This window comes from Doryrhamphus excisus, chromosome 3 (genome assembly GCF_030265055.1).
Source record: "Doryrhamphus excisus isolate RoL2022-K1 chromosome 3, RoL_Dexc_1.0, whole genome shotgun sequence".
NCBI lineage: Eukaryota > Metazoa > Chordata > Actinopteri > Syngnathiformes > Syngnathidae > Doryrhamphus > Doryrhamphus excisus.
In genome coordinates this window covers 11234475-11256345 of record NC_080468.1, presented here as the reverse complement: position 1 = coordinate 11256345, position 21871 = coordinate 11234475, and the positions used below count along the sequence as shown (strand labels likewise).

The 21871-nt window shown below is 38.4% G+C and overlaps 1 protein-coding gene across 3 annotated transcripts; it reads left to right on the top strand.

Moving 5' to 3' along the window:
* The first annotated feature begins 4821 nt into the window (after positions 1–4821).
* On the top strand, positions 4822–20889 carry rgs18 (regulator of G protein signaling 18). Of its 3 annotated transcripts, XM_058067071.1 has the most exons (7): positions 4822–4932; positions 13041–13162; positions 13252–13390; positions 13791–13871; positions 14034–14095; positions 15612–15778; positions 19363–20889. In XM_058067071.1, exons 3-7 carry the CDS (start codon positions 13269–13271, stop codon positions 19615–19617), a joined length of 687 nt encoding a protein of 228 aa, XP_057923054.1. In that variant the 5' UTR covers positions 4822–4932; positions 13041–13162; positions 13252–13268; the 3' UTR covers positions 19618–20889. The 3 variants fall into 3 exon arrangements, with proteins under 3 accessions (XP_057923054.1, XP_057923057.1, XP_057923056.1); XM_058067074.1 differs by lacking the exon at positions 13791–13871; XM_058067073.1 differs by lacking the exon at positions 4822–4932 and having other exon boundaries at positions 13038–13162.
* Positions 20890–21871: the final 982 nt, after the last annotated feature.

Below are 21871 nucleotides of genomic sequence, written 5' to 3'. Positions count from 1 at the left end.
GTGGAATCTAGTTATGTCGTTTGTCGTGTGTAAGCTTTCTAAACCAAGCAACATGGCTGATTTTTTTACACCTGACTGAACTAATATGACGATAACTGAAGTGACTGAGGCATGTGGAGATGCATGAATGCTCCTTTACCGTATGTTTAGTGAAAATATACCAATTATAAGACAAGCAGGAGGCGCACACAGGTGGAAAAAAAACAATATTCTCAGGAGAGGTGAATTTAGTCGTTTGTCATCAAGGAAAGTTTGATTCGAATATAAAAACCAGTTGCAGATGCAATCTCTTCAAGAATAAATGTTTATTGATCAAAAACAACTTGGGCATGTAAATTCTGATTTGTATGTGTATGTGCGTGTGTGTGTGTCGGGGGGGTGAAGGCTCGCCGCAGAATAGAATCCATCACTATTGGCATGTGGACCTGATTACTGGAGGGACTGCGAAAGCCTCATAGAGCCATGATAAAGAACTCTGTCCGGGCCTCTTTACAAGCACATCAGTCAGGGTGTGTGCACCTCTTGACACCCGTTACGTTAACGTGGCTCAATGTGTGCCAGATAAACCACACCGTGACATAAATATCTTCAAATATAGGAACTCAGAAGTTCTCGCATGTAACTTAGATTGAACTCTTGTTCGAAATAAGCTTCAACGGCAACGCTGAATATGATAACAATGGCAACCAGGGCGGTTTGTTTTGATTTGAAATATCATTCTGGCAACAGACACAAATAAAATGTGAAAAATTACCTTTCCTGCAATGGGTATGGTAATCAGGAATCTGTTAGCATTTTGCAGCAGTCGGCAGAAAAGCCTGCTGTGACTAAAACCCCCGACTCGTGGAGCAAGTCGACACAAACAAAGGATCCATCCTATTTACAGTCTTCTCATATAAGTGAGAATAATACAGTGCTGTGAGCCCATTTGAACTCTTCTATTCCTCAGTGGGAGTGAGCATCATGCACTTATCTGGACCAAGTATGTGCGCGCTGTTATGCTGGCTCCATTTAATGAGCCTAAAAACAGATCTCGGGACACGAGAAAAAACTCTTAAGTGATGAAATGTATTTTTTTTTTTTGCCGCTTCTTTTGTCTCGCCGTGTCTGGCATGTGAACACACCAACACGTGCATTTCTTCAGCTTTCCTTTATTATGCGGTAAATCTCTTTCAACGTTCAGTACGATCAATACAGCTGCTTGAGTGTAATCAATCACTAAAAAGTTGCTGAAATTGCATTGTTTCATGAGTGTGCACCGGTAAAAATGGATGACCTTTGAGGAAGGTTTTTATACAAAGAGGCTACAGGTCTCTAAGTGGGGCGGGTTCTTGGTTCCAGACATGCAAGTTGCATTAAGGATGTAGTAGTTCCATTTGTGTGTACTTGTTACACCCGCAAACGTAATAACTGCCCACAAACGTAATAAACCACAAACGTAAAACAAATCTGCAGCTTTGAATGTAATAATCCCGCAAATGTAATACATTTCCCACAAACGTGATAAAATTTGCCTACTGCAAATGTAATACTGAATTTCCTGAAAATGTAATAACTATTACATTTGCCGGAAATTATTACATTTTGTTTGTGGGCGTACATGTGCGTTTTAGTTACAGTATTATTAGTATTATTACAGTATTATTGTATGGGTGATTTTGTGTGTATATGGGGAAGAATAAAATACTTCTATAATAATAATAATAATAATAATAATAATAATAATAATAATAATAATAATAATAATAATAATATAATATTAATAATAGAATAAAATATAATAATAGTAATAATAATTTTATTACAACTATTGAAATACATTTGTATGTATGTATGTTTTAATTTAAAATAAATTATAAGTTTATAATTTTAATTTTATTACAACTATTGTAATACGTTATATGTTTTAATTTAAAATAAATTATAATTTAATAATTAATGAATTTATTATTACATTTTGTTTGTGGGCGTACATGTGTGTTTTAGTTACAGTATATTATTGTATGTGTGATTTTGTCTGTATATGGGGAAGAATAAAATACTTCAATAAGAATAAGAATAATATAATAAAATCTAATAATAATAATAATAGTAATAATAATTTTATTAAAACAATTGTGATTATCACAATTATGTTATATGTTTTAATTTAAAATAAATTGGAATTTAATCATTAATGATTCCTTTAATGTATTCAAATGATACTCTTTGAATAATATTTTCCCCTCCAAAAAAAGAAAAAAAAAGAATTATCTTGTTAAAATCCTCAAAATGACATCTACACCTTCTCCCTCATTAAAAGAAGAAAGAACAAACAACAACAACAACCACAAAGATGATAATTTTGTCTCATATTACATTTACCGATTTTCACTTTCCCACATGTGTAACAATTTCAGAAATTCAGTATTACGTTTGCAGTAGGCAAATTTTATTACGTTTGTGGGAAATTTTGTACATTTGCGGGATTATTACATTCAAAGCTACAGATTTGTATTATGTTTGTGGGTGTAACAGTACTCATACTGGTCTAATCAGACTACTCGGACCTACTTCACCCCTGAAGTCCGGCACATTTAACTTGTGTGAATGCTCAGGTTCAGGGTTGGCACAAATGGAAGCTAATGTTACATGCTGTGGAAGTCTGGACCCTGCAGAGGCGTGAGCCCGAAAAACAGTTTTAGTTTCTTTAATGAGAGTCACACAAAGTACAAGAAAGCCAACAAAGAGGGGAGCGGCGGGCCCCGACTGAGCTTTTGTCTTAGAGTTGGTAAAAGGCACCATGAAAATGTACTGTTAGAAACATAAAAAAAGGCAGAAGGCCAGGCTGGATGTCACGGCAACAACTGGGCATGCTATTAGATTTTCAACCCTGTGGCTTATTAATGGCTGAGTTCTAATAGGAAACAGTAGCTTTCTCTGGTAGGAGCCAATCACAACAAGCTTGGCAACCCATTGGAAATCACAGGAGGTCATTACTCAATACCCACAGTGTCGTCTCACAAAGAATGTGAAATATTTTAACCTTTTCATAAGGGAAAAAATGCTGAATTTGCACATTTCCTGATCAAATACATGACAGAAACCAGAAACGAGGCTGCAGCTCTCTCGAGCCCACTGCTATTTTTTATATTCAGTATAGTTACTCCAGACGCCATTCACTGTGCAATATCTGATCAAGCGCCATGTGCAATATTAAGACTCTAAGTGCAATATATTAAGTTATGAGTGAAGTATTTCTATAATGCCTCATATTAACTCACTTGCAATATCTCATAGTGTATAAACTGGTCATATATTTCATCTCATTTCATATTATCTGCATACTGTATTTGTATATAACTCTGGGTAAAATTGTTTATTTGTTAATAGTTGGGTTGTTTATATTGTTTTTTAATATTATATATATTTTTTATATTTTTATATATTATATATTTTATTTTATATTTTTATATTATATTACATTTTTTACATATTTTTTTATTTGTGTATTTTGTACTGCTTAACTGATTCTGTACTCTTGCTGCTGTGCAATGCAAATTTCCCCACTGAGGGACGAATAAAGGCATATCTTATCTTATCTTACCTTACCTTACCTTACCTTACTTTACCTTACCTTACCTTACCTTATCCCCATTTTTGCTTGTCAGCATGTTCCCAATTATCTACAGACTGTTCAAAGTCTTTCATGTAATTGTGACATCATTTTGTTGCTAATCGGACAACATCGGGATGCGGATTTGGTTGAGCTGGAGGATGCTTGTCACTTTTGTCCATCCATCCATCCATCCATCCATATTCTACCCCTTATCTGAGGTCGGGTTGCGAGCAGCAACAGGCCAAGCAGGGAGGCCCAGACTTCCCTCTCCCCGGCCAATTCGTCCAGCTCCTCCCAACAGATCCCGAGGTGTTCCCAGGCCAGTTGGGAGACATAGTATTCCCCGAGGTCTTCTACCAGTTGGACATGCCCTGAACACCTACCTCCCCAGGGAGGCATCCAAGATGCCCAAGCCACCTCATCTGGCTCCTCGCGGAGGAGTAGCGGTTCTACTTCAAGTCTCTCCCGGATGACAGTGCTTCTTACCATATCTCTAAGTGAGAGCTTCCGTCCTTCCATAGAGAGGAAAAAAGCCAGTGTGTTCGTTTTTTTAGCTAGAGATATTATTATACTCTTCTTATAATAGGTCTGCTTCCATGGATGATCGATTACCAAAATAGTTGATTAATTGGTTTGGATTGCTTGGATGCTTTGGTTAGAGTCTGTTTTGGTTTTAATGATTGATTGATGATGTTAACCAGGGCTGTCGAGTGGTTAGCCCGCAGGCCTCACAGCTAGGAGACCCAATTTCAATCCCATCCTCAGCTATCTCTGTATGGAGTTTGCATGTTCTCCCCATGCATGCGTGTGTTTTCTCCTAGGACTACAGTTTCCTCCCACATTCCAAAAACATGCTAGGTTAATTGGCAACTCCAAATAGGTATGAATGTGAGTGTGAATGGTTGTTTGTCTATATGTGCCCTGTGATTGGCTGGCGACTAGTCCAGGGTGTACCTGAAGACAGCTGGGATAGGCTCCAGCACCCCCTTGTGAGGATAAGCGGTAGAAAATGATAATGTATAATTAAATGTATGTATAATTAAATAAGTAAATGTATAATTGTATAATCGGTAAGTCATTGATTAATCTATTAATCATTCCAGCTGAGCATTGCTATCTCACCGCGGCAACCTTATTGAGTTACATCCTGTGTCAAAGCACATCAGTGTTCTCTGAGGCACTGCTGATTCATCTGAGCATCACTAGTGATGTCACCAGTGTGAAGCCATTCTGCCTCACAGACACGCCAACTGGAAGACATGTTGACTTCCTGGAAGCTCTCGACCTTCTTGTAAGTCACAACAAAGGAGATCCCACAGCTGATTGTAATTACAGTAAGTGAACCAGCAGACACTTACAGGTAAAACTGAGCAAATGACTGGCAAATGCATGTTTGAGGCACGCGGTTTAAAAACCACAGCTTTTTTCAGTTTTAAGCATAACTTCTTGCCGCTTTTACTTCTCATCACATTATTATATAACCATTCACTGCCTAAATGCATTTTTAAAAAATTAAGTGTGTTTTTTCTACCTACAGTTCTATGTGTTAGCTACATGTATGCTAGCTAACTCTTCTCCTCATGAACTGCTGTATACAGAAGGATGAAAATTCAGCAAAATTTCTCCCCACTGGTTTTGTTTTTATTATTCATTCATTTTCTACCGCTTATCCTCACAAGGGTCGCGTAGGTGCTGGAGCCTATCCCAGCTGTCTTCGGGCGAGAGGCGGGGTACACCCTGGACTGGTCGCCAGCCAATCACAGGGCACATATAGACTGTTTTTATTATTTTTATCACAAATGTAGTTGGGTGTTTCAATGTTTTCGTATTGAGTTGTGGTCTCCTATAGAGAAGCTACACACAATAACCAAAAGCTTTTTTAAATCTGTTTTGATTTATTCCCACGCCGCTGTGATTGGTCACATGCCCAAAGTGCTTGCTAACTATGAACCATATAAGGAAGTCCGCCCCTCTGTGACATCACAAAGGGACAGTTTTATCCCACCTTTTGAAACCGAGCGTTTTGAGCTATCCCAAACTTCTTTCAGGGTTCACTTTCAAATGCGTAAACCTCATTATCTGAAACTTTGGCATTGTTTAATACGAGAATACAAGATTCTAACTACTTTTATAGGTCAAAAGAAATTTGGAAAAAGCATAATAGGTCCTCTTTTAAAGCCTCCTGTGTTCACACATACAAACTGTACATTCTGACATTTACTCAACATATCTTGTTCCATAGAATAATATTAATTTAACAAGTGAACAAATTAATTTTGTAGGAAAGATAGCGGCGTTAATCTGTCTTAGGTACAAATGTGTCACACGCCCAAAGTGCTTCCTAACTATGAACCATATAAGGAAGTTCACCGCTCTGTGACATCACAAAGGGCCAGTTTTACCACGCCTTTTGAAACCGAGCGTTTTGAGCCATCTCAAACTTCTTTCAGGGCTCACTTCCAAATGCGTAAACCTCATTATCTGAAACTTTGGCATCGTTTAATACGAGAATACAACATTCAAACTACATTTATAGGTCAGAAAGTTTGAAAAAGCATAATAAGTCCCCTTTTAAAGCGAAACCGGTGCCGTTTTAATATATCTTGTTCCATAGAATAATATTAATTTTACAAGTGAACAAATTAATTTTGTAGGCAAGATAACGGCGTTAATCTGTCTTAGTTACAAATGTGTCACTGCCACTCTCCAGTGACATAATACGCTGATGTTGTTTTTTTTGCACTGCATAGTAAGTATTGCATATCTTAATGTATATTTTACCATACTGTATTAACACATAATAGCATGCTTAAATGCTCACAACAGCTGATGATTAGTAATAGCTATAAACCTTCGGCATAGCTTTCTTTGCATTGTAACAATGTTAAATTGGCTCACCCCAGTCAAATCAAATAACCTAATTTATCACAGCAGTTCACTTCAATTTCAGTCAAAAATCAGAGGCAATTAGTCTTACAAAATTTAGAGATATCGCAGTGCTTTAATTTGCAAATGATACTTCAAAATGTAATGATAGTGATATCACGGAGTGATATCTGCATGAGTTAAACAACATGACTTGTTTCACGCACAGCCATGTTTATCCACAGACTGATGTGTTTTGAAAGATGAAAGATTGTTGTCAATTCTCCACCCTGAGTTCCCCAAAAGCTCATTTTTCAAGGTCTTTGTGCGTGGACAAAGATACCGCCAAAGTCCGTGTGGCATGCGGACACGGTCTGAGAGCTTTCGTGACCACAGTGGAGCAGCCGTTTCGCCACGCTGTGAAGACACACTGCAGATTGATCGGCTCGGTGTGTCGCCTCGAAAAGCGTGTGGAACTGTCACGGTTATAATGAAGCAAATTGTTCACAACCTTAGCCTCAGGTGCGACTGTGCAGCTTTATTCATTGCAGGGTGTTGACACCTTCATTACCCAAGTTGCTAGTTTTTTTATTCCTGTTAATTATCATTTGAATAATTTTTGGATAAACAATCATGACTAGTTTTTCAGGGAAAACACAACTTTATTCTGACCTTAACACATCAACAGCTGTCCCACGCAACACTCGAGGTGCATTCACGGACATCTGAACCCATTCTCTTATATTTAAAGCTTTCTCCACTAATTAATTTCCCAGAAGTATTTCCGTTAAATTCAACTACAGTACTTTTGGAGTAACTAGTAACTACAACTACTGGCCAACAGCGCTTCCAATGGGAGCTTTTGTGTCGGTTTAATTGGGATCATGTTTCAAGACATTTGAAGGTTTTGCGATGTGTTGTTTGTTTTCCTTGCACATGAATTCAGACCGGCCAGTCATCATTAGTGTAGAAGGACTGTCTACACAGCTGAAAAACACCACCTAGTATTGAACCAGGTGTGCTGTGGTAAAGATGAGTTTCTTTCTTATTTTTCTTGGTTAACAATCTACAAACTCCATAACTGTCAAACACACACTTTACAAAGACAGTAAACCAAGTGACTCTCAATTTTCCGTGAGGGCTTTTTTTGCTCTGTCTCATTAGGAGCCTACAAGAGTAAAAAAAAACAAAAAAAAAACATGTTGACTAATACAAAATGTAATACAGGTGGATGACAAAAAAATTGAATAAATGAGCCTTTTCTCAGGAGAACTTGTTAGGATGTCCAATGAAGTTTGCAAACCCACCCATTTCAGGCATCCTTGAAAAACAAATATGAGTTCATTCACAATCAAAATATGGCATTTTTTGCACTGAATGCGTTGTAGTCTTTTTTAAAAAAGGGGGTAGGGGCACTGCCAGGAATTTTGGGCCCCATGAAAAAAAATGGCATTGGGTGCCCTGGGCAGCTGTGGTCACTCCATCATTAACCCTTACAAGCTATTTGTGTGAGATTTAACTAGAACCTGAGTTTAGTCCAAGTAATATGAATACATTGGAAACACATTGTTTATTAATTTATTTTAAGAACAAAATAATAATCGTCGGCTGCACGGCAGTAGAGTGGTTAGCGCGCAGGCCACACAGCTAGGAGACCCAAGTTCGATTCCACCCTGGGCCATCTCTGTGTGGAGTTTGCATGTTCTCCCCATGCATGCGTGGGTTTTCTCCGGGCACTCCGGTTTCCTCCCACATTCCAAAAACATGCTAGGTTAATTGGCGACTCCAAATTGTTCATAGGTATGAATGTGAGTGTGAATGGTTGTTTGTCTATATGAAGAGCTTGCAACCAAAAGGCGCTAAATCCATTTTGACTGATTTCGAGAAAATCAATGATTTTTAATTACACACATATCAATCTATTTGGTCATCAAGTCTATATTGCAAATGAAAGAGCTATCAATATAGGTCATAAAAATGCATGCTATAAAAATCCTGCACACACCATGTATTTTATATATTTTTTTAATTTTTTTTTTTTTTCGGATTTAGCGCCTTTTGGTTGAAATAAATTTGAAGTCAGCTTTAACTTCTTCAATGGCATTGTTGTAAAAGAATGTAATGTGCTTTAATGTGCTATGCTAATAAAGTAATTACAACACAGAAGCCATTCTCAACATACAATACACCCCCCCACCCACACACACGCACTCGTTCACCTTCACACATTACAGAAACAAAATGTTATAACCTACCACTAGTACACTGTTACTGATAAAATTTTAAATTTCAACAATAGAAAATTAAACATCCAAGAATATCTCTTATTTTCATGTTCACATCAACATACAGCCACACGCACATCAATTCCCTAACACCAAATGGCACATATGGGACTGAATCAAACACAAAATTTCAACTCACCTTCACCGCTATTTGATCTCCTTTTAGCCTTGTTTTTCTTCCATTCTTCTTCATTCTTCTGTCTTTTCCTTGGGTTATTTGTTATATCAGCTAGCTCATTCATGGTAAAACTGCACTAGGATTGTATAAATTGCAGTATTTTTGCGACTTCGTATTCGATCAAAATGTACACAAACAAAACGCACTGATACTGACTTTCTGTACGTGCAGTGCCAATTGTATTCTTCTCTCTGATTGGTCGGATTATCAATAGATGGGAAACTTGGGCCAATCAGAATAAAGAATAAAGAAAGGGATTTAGCTCCTTTTGGTTGAAATCTAAAATGGAAATAGCGCCTTTTGGTTGAAAGCATAAATTTCATATTTTTTTCACATTTTTTTCATATTTTTTAAAATGATTTCAAGACCAAAATATGTGATTTGGATACACATGACAGAGGTCTATTAAACTCATGAAAAACATGCAACTTAGTGAAAATTGGATTTAGCGCCTTTTGGTTGCAAGCTCTTTACCTATATGTGCCCTGTGATTGGCTGGCGACCACTCTAGGGTGAATGAATGAATAATAATGATCTTGTCACAGCCTGGGATCAAACATGGATTATTTGCATGGATCAAAACCTTAAAACTAGTTGAAAAATTGAAAGAATTTACATTTAGGACTGTTGGATATTCAAGAGCTACTATGTGAAGCTGCAAAATGAAGAAAATGGAGCAAGAGAGAAAATAAATTATACAAACGAGTGCAAACAAGCATTGTAATGACCACAGCCTTTAAAAGCCAAAATCTCAGCAAAAATGTAATTCAATATCATTTCTTTGTTGGTTTTTCCTTAAATAGAACAATTAATCTTCAGGTTGTGCAGGGGCGTCAAATGGCAGATGGCAATGTGGAGATGTTGCAGGGGGGTTATCCCTCATGACTGAAGACCCTCGTCTGTGGTGTGGGGTAATGATTGGCTTGGGGTGGGGTGGCTTTCGGGGGGGGGCAAAAACCGAAGTTTCACCAAGCTGAGATGCAGTTTTTCCTTCTTACTATATTCCAAAATATCAAAGTGACTCTTTCATTCTTTTATTCTTCCGTCAAAAAAAAAACATTTCCTGTGATTGACTGGTGACCAGTCTTCGACCCCAGTCAGCTGGGATAGGCTCAAGTTCACTCGTGACCCTCAACAGCAGTAGAAAATGAATAAATGAATGCGACCAGTCGAGGGTGTACTACACTGGGATGGGCTCCACCTCACCCGTGACACTGAACAGGATAAGTGGTAGACTATGAATAAATAAAACATGCATGAGAAGGATATTCTGGCTTTATCCAATACTCGGTGAACCTCCAAATATATTCCTACTCATCACATTTGCAGTATCCCTGCTTGAGATGAAAGCGCTATTGTTTACTTGTTGTTTGAATGGAGAACATAAAGTGAATAGAATATACCCCCCCCCCCAAAAAAAAAAATCATACTGTGTCTTCAGTATGTGCATTACTATTGTTTTTGTTGCACCGTCTGCTGTCAGTGACAAAATATGAAGGTCATGAGTCCATATGAGGCAGACAGGACATAAGAGACAGGAAGCAACAGTACCCCCCCACCACCCCCTCCTTCCTCGTTCAGCCTTGTGAGCACAGCAGTTTCACTTGTATCGCTTCTCCTTTCTGCTAAAGCCTCACTCTTTAAGAATCATTTTGCAAACGTTATGATAATCCTTTAGCTGCACAACGCTGCTCGGTGATGTCATTTACATGAACTTGACGTTTGTGTGTTTTGATTATAGTCTTGACATTTGCCGCGTAGCGTGGCGACACTTGAGGAACGCAGGTTTGGATTGGGCTAAATTGGTTTTAGACAAATGTTCCTTTGAAGCAGAAGCACAGACGTGTCTTTGTGTGTCCTTTTGCCCACACTTTCATTTTATGGGTGAAAAAAAAAACAGTTCTGGTGAGTGAAATAGTTACGCAATTAAAAGTGCAAATGGGAATATTATTTCAAAATGATAAAATAAAACAGCCCTAATCTTTTGCGTCCAGCTGGCGGGAGCACCTTCGGGGCAGTGCTGGCGTATTGATTTTGTTGCTTCTCTCATCTGCTATGTTGACAGGAGGCAAATACATACAGCGCAACTAAATGACTGCTATTCAATTTGGTTTTAGTGATTCAGCTGTCCATTGTTTACCTGAAGGGAAAGGATACTGCAGTTTCACTTTACTGGATCATTGGACTGGAGCTGCATACATTTGCAGCACACAGTGTGTCCCTTAGACTCAATGAGTGTGTTTTTTAATGTGACTTTGAGAGTTGCGCAGGTGTCGGACTTTCATTTTGGATTGGCGCGTTTGTGTGTTTTAATATCTAAGAGTACGCTCCTGCAGGGGTGTGAATTTGGTGGACTCTACCCTGCAATTTAGTAAATTTGCAATCAATCTATTGTCAAGCTGACATTCACGACTCATTTCCTGCTGCGTGTACAAAGGCGTGAAAAGAAAGATGTAGTTATGTTAGAAAAAAGTAGAGTTTTCTCTTTTGGAAATTATATTTTTTGTCTAATTTCACCTGATCAAACACATTCTAGCAGCCATTAGACGCATGATGAATGAATGTAACCTCAGTTAACCCCGGTTCTTTGTCATGTCTAACTTCATGATGTGAGACAAACTTTGCACTTTCTACGTCTTCATGCTTCGTCTATTTGTATGCTTTTCTGGTGTCAGGTTTGGGCAAAATGTCAATTTTATTAATGCTAACATCCAGTCTTCACCACAACTAAGTTCTCCACAAGCAACAACAAAAACTGAGGCTTTAGCATGTTTTTTGGTTAACGTCAACAATTTTTTTTCAAAAATTTTGCATACATTTTCCAGTTAGCATCTTATGGGCGCCACAAGCGGGAGTCAACAAACAACAGCGACTGGTGAAACTCATTACCAACGCATAGCAAACAGGAGGTAACAGGCGATTTTGGCCAACTACACCGGTGAGCGACACATTCACATCCAGGGCAAATTGTACGAGTCTCCCACGATTTGATCGGCTGTCAGAAGTGGAGAGAATTTGGGGATATCAAAGTAGTTCAGAGGAGGAAAATTGGCCGGTGTTGATCCACGACTCTTGCTGGCACTGGATCTGAAGACGACATGATCTGTCATGGAGTGTTATTTGGAGCAAGAGGGGATAGAAAAGAAGAAAAAAGAAAACAAAGGGGAGAGTGCAGGGACAACAGGGGAACAAAAATGGACAAAAGCAACAATTGCAATGACAATAACAGCAAATGACAATGTTGACTATTAAAGACCATAAAAGTTGACTATTAAAGAGGACTATTGTATAAGTATTAAACGGCAACAGTAATATTACTGAAATGAAACTGTCAAACATTCATTCATTCATTTTCTACCGCTTATCCTCATGAGAGTCGCGGGGGGTGTTGGAGCCTATCCCAGCTGACTTTGGCCGAGAGGCGGGGTACACCCTGGACTGGTGGCCAGCCAATCACAGGGCACATATAGACAAACAACCATTCACACTCACATTCATACCTATGGACAATTTGGTGTCGCCAATTAACCTAGCATGTTTTTGGAATGTGGGAGGAAACCGGAGTACCCGGAGAAAACCCACGCATGCACGGGGAGAACATGCAAATTCCACACAGAGATGGCCGAGGGTGGAATCGAACTCGGGTCTCCTGTGTGGCCTGCCCGCTAACCACTCCACCATGCAGCCATTATGGTAAACAGAATGACAATAACACACAATTGTAATAACTATAATCTCTTAATATTATAATCTTGCAGCCGTTTTTACAGCTTAAAACTGCACTAAACATGATCTCTTCTATTTTGCGGTTGCATCATCACCTCTATTTGCCTCACACAAAATTAGTGATCAACAAATTAAAGACTAATAAGTATTGGTACTTTGGTACAAGTACACTGCATTTACTTGGCATCGGATCCACACAAAATTTTGCAGTATAACCCAACACTTGCACTTACCGGTTGTTGCATCACTTCTGCCTCAGTGACCACAACATTATGTGCTATTGTGCAGTGGAAAATTGGAAAATGATGCCTTCTCTAAGTTCCATTTCTGGTTGCATGGTGTATGTAGTCTAGAACTGGAGATTCATGAGGCATTTTTTTCATTGCAGCGAGCCGGAAAAAAAAGACTTCAATGTAAACTCTTGACAGGATGTTGAACACAAGAGATGGTAGGGGGGTTTCGACCAGAGCCCTGAAGTTGTGACATCTTTTACAGGAAGTTGCACGAAAGGTATGGGAAATAAAATGCAACATAAAAATGATGATGGGTTAAAAACATTTTACAGAGAGCTATTTGTGGACCGCTGCCTCGCACGTTAGATTCCGACAGACGCAGCATGGAAACGCTTCTTTTTTTATTTCCTCAATTCAACTTCATGGCCCGGAAGGAGGAAGCGTATTTCAAACGGCTAAGGCCAGACGAGACGCGAGCACCAACAATGAAGGCTGATAGCAGCAGGTGGGTGACGAATCTTTTCTCTTTTTTTTTTTAAGCGCCGAATCTATTGTGTCAAATCCTGAATGCTGTCTTATATGGAGACATGTTATTTTTGTGCATATGACAGTAATAACAGACATGTTTACGAGCCCAAGTGTGATTGAAAGTCCTGACAGCTGTCTTATTCATGGTCAGGGGTGCTGCGAGCCTCATCAGCTCATAAAGCTGCAACAGGAGTCCCTTTCTGCAAATTCATACGTGCATATATGACTATGTCCCTGGGCTTTTATTGCCCCACAAAGACATGTAATTTATTGTGCAGTCATGTAAAGGAAGTAGAAATGCGTCAGCGAGGAGTTGTTCAAATTCGGTAAATTGCGACACATCGGTTTATGGACCTTGATGGGTTCTTTGTTTGCAGACAGCAAGTCAAGGAGCGGAGTCTCACCAGGTCTGGCTCTCATGAAAATGTCAGCCACCGTAAAAAGACTACATCCAGCAAGTGAGGCTAATTCCATCGATTTCATGTGCCTGTAACATTTAGACAAGCATTATTCATATTTGACCTCAGCTTTGACCTTCACAAACATTCACAGGAGACACAAATCTAAGACATTCTTGCTGAGTCATTAAACAAGCGCTGACTGCATATTTTCTTTCGCAGCATCTCAGCCGAGGCAGCTTTGCAATGGAGGAGCTCCTTTGAAGAACTGATGAAGAACCCAGGTCAGAGCTGTGCCCTCGATTTATAGTAAGAAATATATAATCCGTAAAAATGCAAGGTTGTTGCTAATGTTTACACACGCCGTGGTGTAGTTATTAAAGAATAATGAGAGCCTTATTAGTTGCTATGCATGTTTTAATGCTTGCAACTTCCTCATTATCACCAAATTGCCCCTTTGTGCATCATTGAAACATTGAAAAAGTACACTCAAGCGAGGGGAGCCACGATACCGAGTGTGATACAATAAAAATAACATTAAAGTTTAACTGCAAGGAAATGTGCAGATATCCCCCGATAATGTATTTGTTTATTTACATCAAGCACATTTTGCTGCCCTTTAAATGAGGAAGTTGTGGTAAGTTTATTCCCCAATTTTCAGGCCGTGCTACACAACCCCCCTGCCCCTCCTTTGTGTTGACAACCCAGTCAGTCACCGTCCCTCGTTTATCATAATGAATTGGTTCCAAAAATAGGATTCAATTATGTTAATAAATTTAATATTTGGTACAACACCTGCTTATAACTTTCTAAATGTTTTTCTTTGTATATTATGAGAATAAAGTCGACACCACACCATGTTGCGCAACACTCTCCAGGGTCCATACGGAAGGGTCACAGCATTAGCATTAGCATGCTACCGAGCTAACTAGTTAGCCTTCAATGTTGTCATTCTGAGCCTCAATTTATCTGTTTGAAACGGAGTGGAGAAGAAGGACAGAGTAAGAAGCCACAAAGTAAGAACACATACCACTTCCACACATAATGGGAGGATCTGTTTTTTTTTCACTCCGCATCTTTGGCTGACTCCATCTAGTGCAAGTTAATATGGCTAATTTTGTGTCAAAGTGAAAGTAATGCCTGATATATATCTTTTCACTCAACCTTTTCTGTTATTCAGAAGGTTTATTTCAAATCTGACAGTAGAACAATGAAACATGAAGTCAAAACAATAAGTTTTTTTGAATAAGAACTGATACTTTCCTGAAACTTACCTTTGTTCTACTGCTGATTACTAAAAAACGGGAAAAGGTAGAATCAAACTTTTTTTTTCTGATGAAAGATGAGAGTCCTCCTTTTGGTATGTTCCAAGTTTATATAAACATAGAACACAATTTTTGATGTTCTAAAGAAAAATGTCTGATAGTGAATGAGTTAAAGGCTTCCCTGGCTGAAATCTGTCTATAGTGTCCCTTCCTTTTGGTATGTTCCAAGTTTATATAGACATAGAACACAATTTTTTACGTTCTAAGGAAAAATGCCTGATAGTGAATGAGTTAAAGGCTTCCCTGGCTGAAATCTGTCTATAGTGTCCCAACTCGACAGAACCACTATCCACTCACATCCTAAGTCAACATGTAAATGCTCTGTTTGGGCATTCATTTTGAGAGGCTAGTTTGTTCGGTGCACTGTTTGCCGTAAGATAACCAAGGCATATTTTTAGCAATATCTGTATATTCTCACTCTTACCATGATTCGCTAGTAACTAGCTGCACATATGTGTTTGTTTCTTCCAATCAGACGGGGTTGAAACTTTCTCTCAGTTCCTACGCACCGAGTTCAGTGAAGAAAACATCGAGTTCTGGTTGGCATGTGAAGAATACAAGACCTATGACTCTGAGAAGAAGATGGTGTCCAAAGCCAAACATATTCATGCTGTTTTTATTGAGTCGGATGCCCCTAAAGAGGTACTGTATGTTAATTTGGTGATGGTAATGAAGATGTTTTACTAGTCACTGAGTGCTGCTGGAGATTTAGAATATTTATGGTATAGCGATAAAAGTATCCATGGATGAATTCTAGCAGGTCAGTACCCTGAAACCGATCGAATTTTATGAACGCTCAGCTGGGAGCAGCAGCACAGTTTGGTCACGCATCTTAAGAAAATACAACCGCAAGGTCGGTGAGAGATAGCGGCGTTTTTCGAAGATTTTCCTTTTTTCGGTGAGAATGATGATTTGACCGCATGTCACCGTTAAGAGCAGGCGTCCGCTTTGAGGTTGTGACTTTTCTGCAGAACTGGAGAGAGCATCACCCACGCACTTTCTGTCTGAGATGATTGGCAGCCAAATATAAAATGTTGCAATGTTCTGCTTGTATCCATTTGAACGCATGCATTACTCACAAATGTTTTTTTTAAAAAGGTGTTTTACCACATACAAAAGTACTTTTTAAATTATTTAATATTTTTACCTTTGCCTGGATTTGAAAGAAAACACTGGTAGCACTCAAGAAAGCCAGGTTAGACTTTGCCAAAAAACATTTTAAAAGCGTCCCAATGGCCTGACAAAGCATGCTTTTCACAGACAGAAAACAAAAGTGATGTTAGCAACGCTCATGAACATGCAATAAGTCAATTTGGCGACTGTGAAAGCCTGGGAAAGAATATTTAGGATATTAAGAAACTCAGAATTTGCAGATGCGGTCATTTACTGCAGTGGGTGTTAAAAATAATGTTTATACAGTAACCCGTTGCTGTTAAATGGTTCCAGACCTGACGAGAATAAGTGAATTCCTGATTTATTACTTATTGATGAATAGATTTGTTCAGTAGAGCATAGAAAAACCTGTTTCCAACCCTCTGAATATGGCTCTTTAACATTATTAGAGCACTCTACGGGGAGCTGAGTCCGGGCGGAACAGGGATTGACATCATTTCAGAGTTTCAGAGTTGAGTTTTGGCATGGATTAGAGTAAACATTACAAGAAAATCATATTTTATTAGAGATTAATTCGAGATTTTTTTTATTACTGATTATTGTGCCTTATTGTGAGATCATTCAAATCTGCAATAAAAGCCTGTTGTTACAGCGATCAAGTCTGGTGCTTGTGTGTCACTAACATTACTGACACATTGTGACCAGAATAGAATACTATATATCGCTCACAACATCTTGGGATGTGTTTTTTAAATGCCTAATACTTATATTTTAGTTCTTTTTCAGGTCAGTTTTATCCTTTATTTAAGGGGAAAACATATGTAAATTTTTCTTCAATTTGCATATTTTTGAATAATAACACTGGTCTCCAAGTTTGTTTTTATCAAATCTGCTTCCGAGATAAAAAGTGGCAAATTTAGTAAGTATGCTAAATATTTAATGTATATTAATTTTAAATTAAATTATTAAATATTTATTTAATTTAGTTTAATTTTCCATCAAAATCACATCTGTTTATATCGTAGATTTTGTCATTTTTGCTTAAACATAACATTTAAAATTGAGCAATTTTGCACTTCTTTATCTGTCGGTGATTGAATATCTTATGAAAAACAAGCTTAAAAACTCACTTAAAACAACAAAGTTCCCTTTATTCAGTATCTGAACAAGGCTTTTTAGCTTACTTTGTCACTTCCTTCTCCACATTTCAGTGGAAAGAAATCTAGATGGCAATGCAAAGGTTAATCAGATCTCCCTCTTCAGGAGATTTGCCACCAGCTACTTATAATGATCTGCCTTATATTTCAAGAAACTCTGATGCAAATGTAAATTTTTGCTACCGTTTTATGAAATTTCGCTACATGCAGACATGTCCAGTTCCAAGAGAGCGATTTCTGTTAATAAAAAAACAAAACATTTTATGTCAAAACTCTAGACATATTCAAATGAATGTATTGGAATATGAGCATTTTACTTGTCAACCATTAAATAATATATTTTTCATGATAGCTGCAAAGTGGCAACTATAGTTCTGAGAATACCAGTCAAACTTTTAGAGTTTACTGTTCCTATTGGTTATGATCTTAATTTTTAAAATTTTGTTTGGAAAAGCATAATCCGGAAAATTAACACTTCTTATCTTTTTTTATGATAAGCATAATAAGGCTAGGAGTGATATGTGACAGTGTTTATTTTAGCTGTAAAGGCAAATTCATTTTAGCTCATGATGTGCCAAGAAAATCAGGCCTACTCACACACTCATGTTTATTTATCAGTTTGAATTGCATAACATTAACTTTCATTGGAACTTTGTTATTTAGAACTTCAGGTACTTTTCATTGACGCTATTTTGCATTTGGAGTCTTCTTAGCAAAGGTTCACTCGAGGCAACTGGACTCTCTTTTATTGAAGATATTTCACTTTTAATCCAAAAAGTGTCTCTTGTGGGTCACAATAGGGTTGTTGTTCTTGTTGAACGACCTTCGTGCATGACAATATGTCAGTTGCCTATCTGGTGGCAAAACCCCCAAGAGGGCTTTTGTAGTTTGACATAAATGGCTTCCTTAACATCTTTTTCAAACTAGTGGTCCTCCCTGTCCAGGATTTGGATGATGTGTATCTGAGTTTTTTCAGGGACATCCAGAAACGTACAAAAGGCGGTTCACGCAAAGGATAAAACCCAGAGGATTTTATAAAAATAAAAAAAAATGCATAAATAAAGGTCATATGTAGTTTTCTGCTCACTAGGCGGCAGTAATGTTACATTGATGAGACATTATTTTAGATTACATCACCTTGTGGTCTAAACAAATAATAAAATGTGACTATAGGGGTGTTATTTAATGTCTATAGAGCTCGAATAATGGTAAAAAAAAAAACATACTTAGAAAAACCTAATCAAGTGTTCCATACTCTAACTACAAACATATTGCTTTTAGTAATGTTGAATCCTACTTTGGACCTGCACGGTGGAAGAGTGGTTAGAACGCAGCTGGGAGATTCAGGTTCAATTCCACCCTCGGCCATCTCTGTGTGGAGTTTCCTTTTTCTCCCTGTGCATGCGTGGGTTTTCTCCAGGGTATTCCGGCTTCCTCCCACATTCCAAAAACATGCTAGGTTAATTGGTGACTTTGTGGGGAAAAAAAAGTAGAAATTCACTTATTGCAGTCCGGTCTGGGACCAATTAACCACAATAAACTATTGATTCTGGTTTGGAGTAGTTTTGAGATAATGTAGTCAAAGATAAAACGTTAACTGGGTTAACTTTAGTAATAATAATATTCATCCCCACACATAGTTCTATTGAATTTCTATATTGTATAATATTGATGGTTTGTATACATGTAATTGGGTCACTTAAATCCCCATGAAAGGCCCAGGTATCAAATGCACCGCTTTCCACCGCTCCACACCAATGTCAATGCTCAACAGTTCAATATCTAGTATAAGCAGTAAATCCAGATAAATGGAGTTTATATAGAATTGTATAATATTTTAGTGCATCACTGTGGACACCTCCGCTGTCAGATTGCCACCTTCAGATTGTCATTCCAGCGTTGAGCTGCACTTCTCTCAATGCAGCCTCAGCTCATGTTTGTTTCTATGTCCCCCAGGTCAACATCGACTACAACACCAAGATGGCCATCCAGAAGACTTTAGCACAGCCCACAAAGAGCTGTTTTGAAGCAGCCCAGATGAAAGTATACAGCCTGATGAAAAAGGACTCTTACCCCAGATTCCTGCACTCTGACCTTTATTTACGCCTCACCAGGACAAAAGGGCCGGGAGTCGGCATGTTTCGCAGAAGGTCACGCTCATGTGTCTTCAACGAGCGAGGCGACGCCACGGCCGAACCCTCACCCTGGTAGCAATAACATTTCAGACATAGCCGCTCACTCATAAAACTGATTATTACATCGGTGATAATCAGCGGCGAGGAGTGGAATTTTAATTGCAAAATTTGTGTTGGAGATGGTAACGTGTCTGCAGAATGAATCATTTTCTTTTACAACCAAAGTAGATTATCCAAACAATATTAGAGGCTGGCAACGGGCCATTGATCCACGCAAATAGTTTGAGGGTATTTGGAGGAATATGCCAGTTTAATTTGCTACTATGCTTATGTCTGCATGTATTAATATGAAGATCCAGACTGCATCTGTTTAGCAAATCATTCATGCATGTAATCCTTGCTAAAAATCATCACTTGCTGGTGTTTCACATCATAAATAATAAGTGTGATGATTTGTGTTATTGCTAATCCGACTGATGTGCAGAATCAAGACATGAACCACCAGTTTTTGGGTTTAAAAAAAAGTGCTTTGGAGGACTAATGATTAGCAAGTCAGTGTAGTTGAGGTGTTAACGTACAAACAGTACCCCCCCTCGTGTTAGATTAAAATGTAGATAGAATGAATATAGCGTTAGTTATCACCCTTATATCCATTTGCTTAGACAATAGAAAGTGTTTGAATGTGCTGAAGAAGAAATGTTCCCGTGACCCTGACCAGAGACCCCCAGCGACCCCCCCCCCAGGTCCTGGAGGTGCCTGGATGCGCCAACAGCAACCCTGCAGATGTTCATGTTAATCCTGCAAGAATGTGTCAAGATAAGAAGTCATAAAACAATAAAAGTAATTACTCTCACATATACACACACACATAGACAAACAAATACAGGAGGCTGCAACTGCCTCCCCCCCTTAGAGTTGCACGACCATGTAGTAGGGACCCCCGAAAAGAGAATAAAAAGAGAGGAGCATGAACTGCATAGTGGAGCGGCATGTCACTGGGTATGTGGTTTCACTCTCCTCGCTGCGAGTAACTTTAAATATTGTTTGTCTCTTCTGTATTTCTGTATTTAAGTGTCACAGGAGTTTGAACCTGACACCCCCCCCCCCCTTAAATATTCAGATGCGCCTATTTGATGTAAAGTCTTCCATTATGTACAAAGATGGGCACTCGGTAGAGCACAGACCTCCACCAAGGGCAAACCGCCATAAACACGTCCGTGCGATTTGCTTGATTGAAAAATGATGATGTGCAAGGCCGTACTGTTGGAATGCAATTCTGCAGGTGCAGCTCCATAGCTGGCTTCGATGTGGGCGGTCTGTAACTGCAAAAAGTACAAATAAATTATTGTATCCGCACTATTCTTCAGATAATTTTATTTGAGTGTGTATTTTTTGCTGTCATATGTTGGTGTGAAAGTACTGTATTTTCTGGACTATAAGTCGCTCGGAGTATAAGTCGCACAAGGCCAAAAATGCATAATTAGGTAGAAAAAAAGTCATATTTTTTGCAGGCAATTTAATTTACAAACTACTTGACCAAATCAGACATCACGTCCTCTTGGAAGGAAAGTTCTAACAATAAAAGAATAGAGAACAGGTTGAATAGGTGTAAGATATGCTAACACAATGGTTATTCAGCTACACAAAAATAAACATAAACAGAAAAGGTGTCCAGTGTTTATGTAAATATACAGTTTTTTTCATTTATAAGTCGCTCTGGAGCATAAGTCACAGGAACAGCCAACCTGTTAAAAAAAGTGCAACTTATAGTCCAGAAAATATGGTAATATGTTATTATTTTGCATTATTTAGCTACAGGTGAAGGACAAAATCCACCTCTGAATATGATGCAGTGCAGTTTTAAGGACTACGAACTACAACCCAGAGTCAACATGCTATTGACAATATTAATAACACGTATGTACACGTATGCTTTATTTTCTTGCACCTTTTTGAAGAATTTAATATAAAGGTGTGCTTTCTCATCTCATTTCGTGCTCCCAAACTTTTCCCAGTCCCGTACTCCTTCCAACACTTGACCTGAAGCCATGGTGGTGGTTAGGGCTGGGTGATATATTTCTATTTTTAAAAATATTGATATTTACTTTCAGCACAATATCAAAATCAAACATATTGATATCCATATAGACTAGATTTGCATTGTATTTCCATCATGCTTGTGTGAAGGAGGGAGGAGGGGCGGGGCAGTTGAAGTTAACAGGCTAGCGTTTCAATGTAACAGTTACTGATTATAAAAGTACCAGATGGAGGGGTATAGAATTTAATAAGTTTTGCTTCTTCCTACTCCTTTTGGACATGTGGAACTGTGA

Coding starts and splice junctions, on each gene's coding strand:
- rgs18 (XM_058067071.1), top strand. CDS start 13,269: ATGGAAACGCTTCTTTTTTTATTTCCTCAATTCAACTTCATGGCCCGG. Junction 13,391..13,790: donor ATGAAGGCTGATAGCAGCAG/GTGGGTGACGAA, acceptor CTTTGTTTGCAG/ACAGCAAGTCAAGGAGCGGA. Junction 13,872..14,033: donor AAAAAGACTACATCCAGCAA/GTGAGGCTAATT, acceptor TTTCTTTCGCAG/CATCTCAGCCGAGGCAGCTT.